This window comes from Eucyclogobius newberryi, unplaced genomic scaffold (assembly GCF_026437365.1).
Source record: "Eucyclogobius newberryi isolate DKJ021-1_F unplaced genomic scaffold, fEucNew1.0.hap1 SCAF_5, whole genome shotgun sequence".
Lineage (NCBI taxonomy): Eukaryota > Metazoa > Chordata > Actinopteri > Gobiiformes > Gobiidae > Eucyclogobius > Eucyclogobius newberryi.
The window spans coordinates 19,242,024-19,244,983 of NW_027316167.1; the positions used below are offsets into that span (position 1 = coordinate 19,242,024).

General features: G+C 41.4%; 1 protein-coding gene across 1 annotated transcript; it reads left to right on the plus strand.

Moving 5' to 3' along the window:
• adma (adrenomedullin a) lies at positions 1–2,119 on the plus strand. Its single transcript, XM_072464673.1, is given in 5 exon segments — positions 1–105; positions 632–727; positions 814–921; positions 1,008–1,207; positions 1,210–2,119. Coding segments are annotated over 4 exon segments (483 nt in total). The 5' UTR covers positions 1–105; positions 632–638; the 3' UTR covers positions 1,296–2,119.
• The last annotated feature ends 841 nt before the right edge of the window (positions 2,120–2,960 follow it).

Here is a 2,960-nt window from a genome sequence, read left to right on the forward strand (position 1 = left end):
CTATTAGAGAAGTGACACAGCTGCCTTACAGAAGTCAATTCAACCTGAGGAATAGACCTGAAACTTTAAAAAGAGCTTTTGCATCTTGTGGAGACTAGCTAACAGGTATGTGTGATTTTAAAACGTTGGTTGTTGCTCTTATCCTTTTTGTGATCAGAGAACAAGTGTATAGACAGGTTATCTCTGGTTATATAAGCAGTTCTGATCTTAACATGTGTCTGACCGAGTATTGCCCCAAAGGGTCAGACACCATTTCAATTCTGTTTATTTGTTACAATAAAAGTGCTATTTTGGGCCACCACTGATTTGCATAGGTGAGTGAGTTTAATCAAATTTAGCTGTGTTTGACTTTAGAGCCATGGTTATTTTGGACTTCTGAGTGTCCTTCGCGTCACTGGCTAGGGGCCCAAAGTATGGTTGTAGGTTTACTTAACCCAGCAAAACTTGACCTTAGCTTAACTTTTTAAATAAATGAATGATAGGTGCAAATAACTTGGGGTTACGACTCTTGATGTGGCATTGTACAGAAATTTGTTATTGTACTTAACATTGCTATAGAGAGACATGAAAAGTTGAATATTAATTTATGAAATGAATGAGTGACTAATGTTTGTCTTTCTGATGTCCACAGACTCAAAATGAGATTCATCCTGCGCTCCTTCCTATGCGGCTGCCTGCTGGCCGCAGCAGCACACTGTGAAGAGCTTAACCCTGAGCTCAAAAAGAGGTTCGTTACTCATATGAATTATTCATTTTAAATTAGACTCAGAGAAATCTAATTTGTGAGACTAATGGACTTGTTCTTGTGCCCAGGCTAAACACATGGCTGGGGAGCCGGCTCAGACGGGATCTTCACGCTTTGTCTACAGAGCAGAAACTGGTCAGACCTGAAGACTTCAGGGACTCATTGACACACTCCAGGTAAATACAGCTACACATGTAATCCTTCAATAACCTTTTGGAAACTTGGAATTGTAGCTTAATTATTTATCTTTGGTCTTCTATAGCTCTCATACTAATGTCCGCACTAAGAGATCCAACCAACCCCGGAGACCAGGCTGCTACCTTGGTACCTGCACAGTGCATGAATTGGCACACCGCCTGCACCAGCTCAACAACAAGCTGAAGATCGGCAGTGCCCCGGTGGACAAGATCAGCCCCCAGGGGTACGGGCGCAGACGGCGCTCAGTCCCTGAACATAGGCTCAGTCTCAGGAGCAGGGCATTGTCAGGCCAGAGTGGAGCCCAAGAGACTCTCAGATCCACAAACTAGAGGCACTCTTCAAACGGACATGAGCTGGACTTTGAAAGAGGAGTTTCAACAGAGAAGAGGGAGTAGAGGAGACGTGGTGTCCTCTGCTCTGCTCAAAAATTGTTCAGATGCCTCTGACTCATGCCAAGTTTTGTCTAGTACATTGTTCCAGAGGATGGAGAGTCAGAGCTCGACCGGCTGCAGCTCAGCAATGTGGAACATGCACAGACTGCAGCTGGCTCATAGACACTGGATAGCACAGAGTGAGGTAATGGTGCTGCTCTCCACTTGCCAGTACAAAGGAAAGTGCTACAGACTGGCCAAGTGGACACACGGTAAAAGTGGAAACACGTTTGCTCCTCACAAACTTTGAAAAGTGTATCCTCAGAGGATTGTTATCTGATTGTACTTGTCTGCACTTTTCTGTTGGACTGATTGAACATCATGAAGCCAAAGAGGGAGAAGCTACAGATCTCCACAACTCCCAGTTTATATATGTCAGTTCTGGACACTGTATTAAGGGAAGTCCCTTAGATCCTGTGAGATATGTCCCAGTCCTTGAGGGATTGAAATATACTTGAAACTTGTTTTTGTACAGATACAAGTGCAATCAATATTTGTTTGGTTTTTTTTATTTGCAATTGTGTGTATATATGTGCTCCTTTATTTAATATTATATAGAGGTTACAATAAAGTACTTATGAAGATTTATTTTTGTACAGGAAGAAATAAATATGGGCATTGTAGCTATTTGCCATTATTCTTTTGCAAACTGTGGTTATAGGATTATTGTTATATTTGATATATTTTATTTGTTTATTTTATTTTGTCAAATGTCATTTAATAAACCTTTTATACATAAGATGAACATCATTTGTGGTCTTGATTTCTTGTCACAAATCAAACCGTGGCCTATTGTCTGGAGGGACAGAGAAGATGGAGCACCTGGTCTTTGTTAAGTGATTACTGAGTCTCATTAGAGTCAATCTTACTACATAGTACCCCAGTTATGACAACCCCCTCCTCCCTAATAGAAAAAAGGCCAGACAGAGTGCCAGGCGCATTCCTGCTTGGTTCAGTTCATATTTGTTGGCTCAGCTCTTGCACCACAGTGTAGCCTTAGAGCTATGGAGGCTGAGGCTTAACTCCATCTGTATTCAATGCTGAAGATGTGAGGAGACCATACGGTCTACGGAGGAGACCAAGGCAGGGGTCTGACATACCAGGCAGCAAGAGCATCTTAGACACAGCGACGCAGCATCTGTAAACCAGCTCCCATTCAAGGAGCCCTCTGAGACTTATTTTAAATAATAAGAGCACTGTCTTTACAAGTTATCACCATCTCCTCTCGGAGACAAAGAATTTTCCTCGAACGAAACATGGCCTTTAAAAAAGCTTTCCTTAAATGATTCCAACTTATTTAAACTTTACAAAGTAGGCCATCTTAAGGGAACAATAAAGCAGCCTAAACTTAAATCGTATATGAACAATAAATAACATCTGAATCTCTGTGGCAAAACCAACCAGCGCCCGAGTGGGAATACTACCGATGCAAATACGCCATCTAGTGGCCGATCATGTAGACCCTTGATAAAATGTTTGTTTGCAGTAATAAATAATGAGGAATGCCACTTACAAATAATAACCATACGATGACATACAAGTTTGAACATTTTATTCAATATTTTTTTTAGAAGACTGCTGAGACT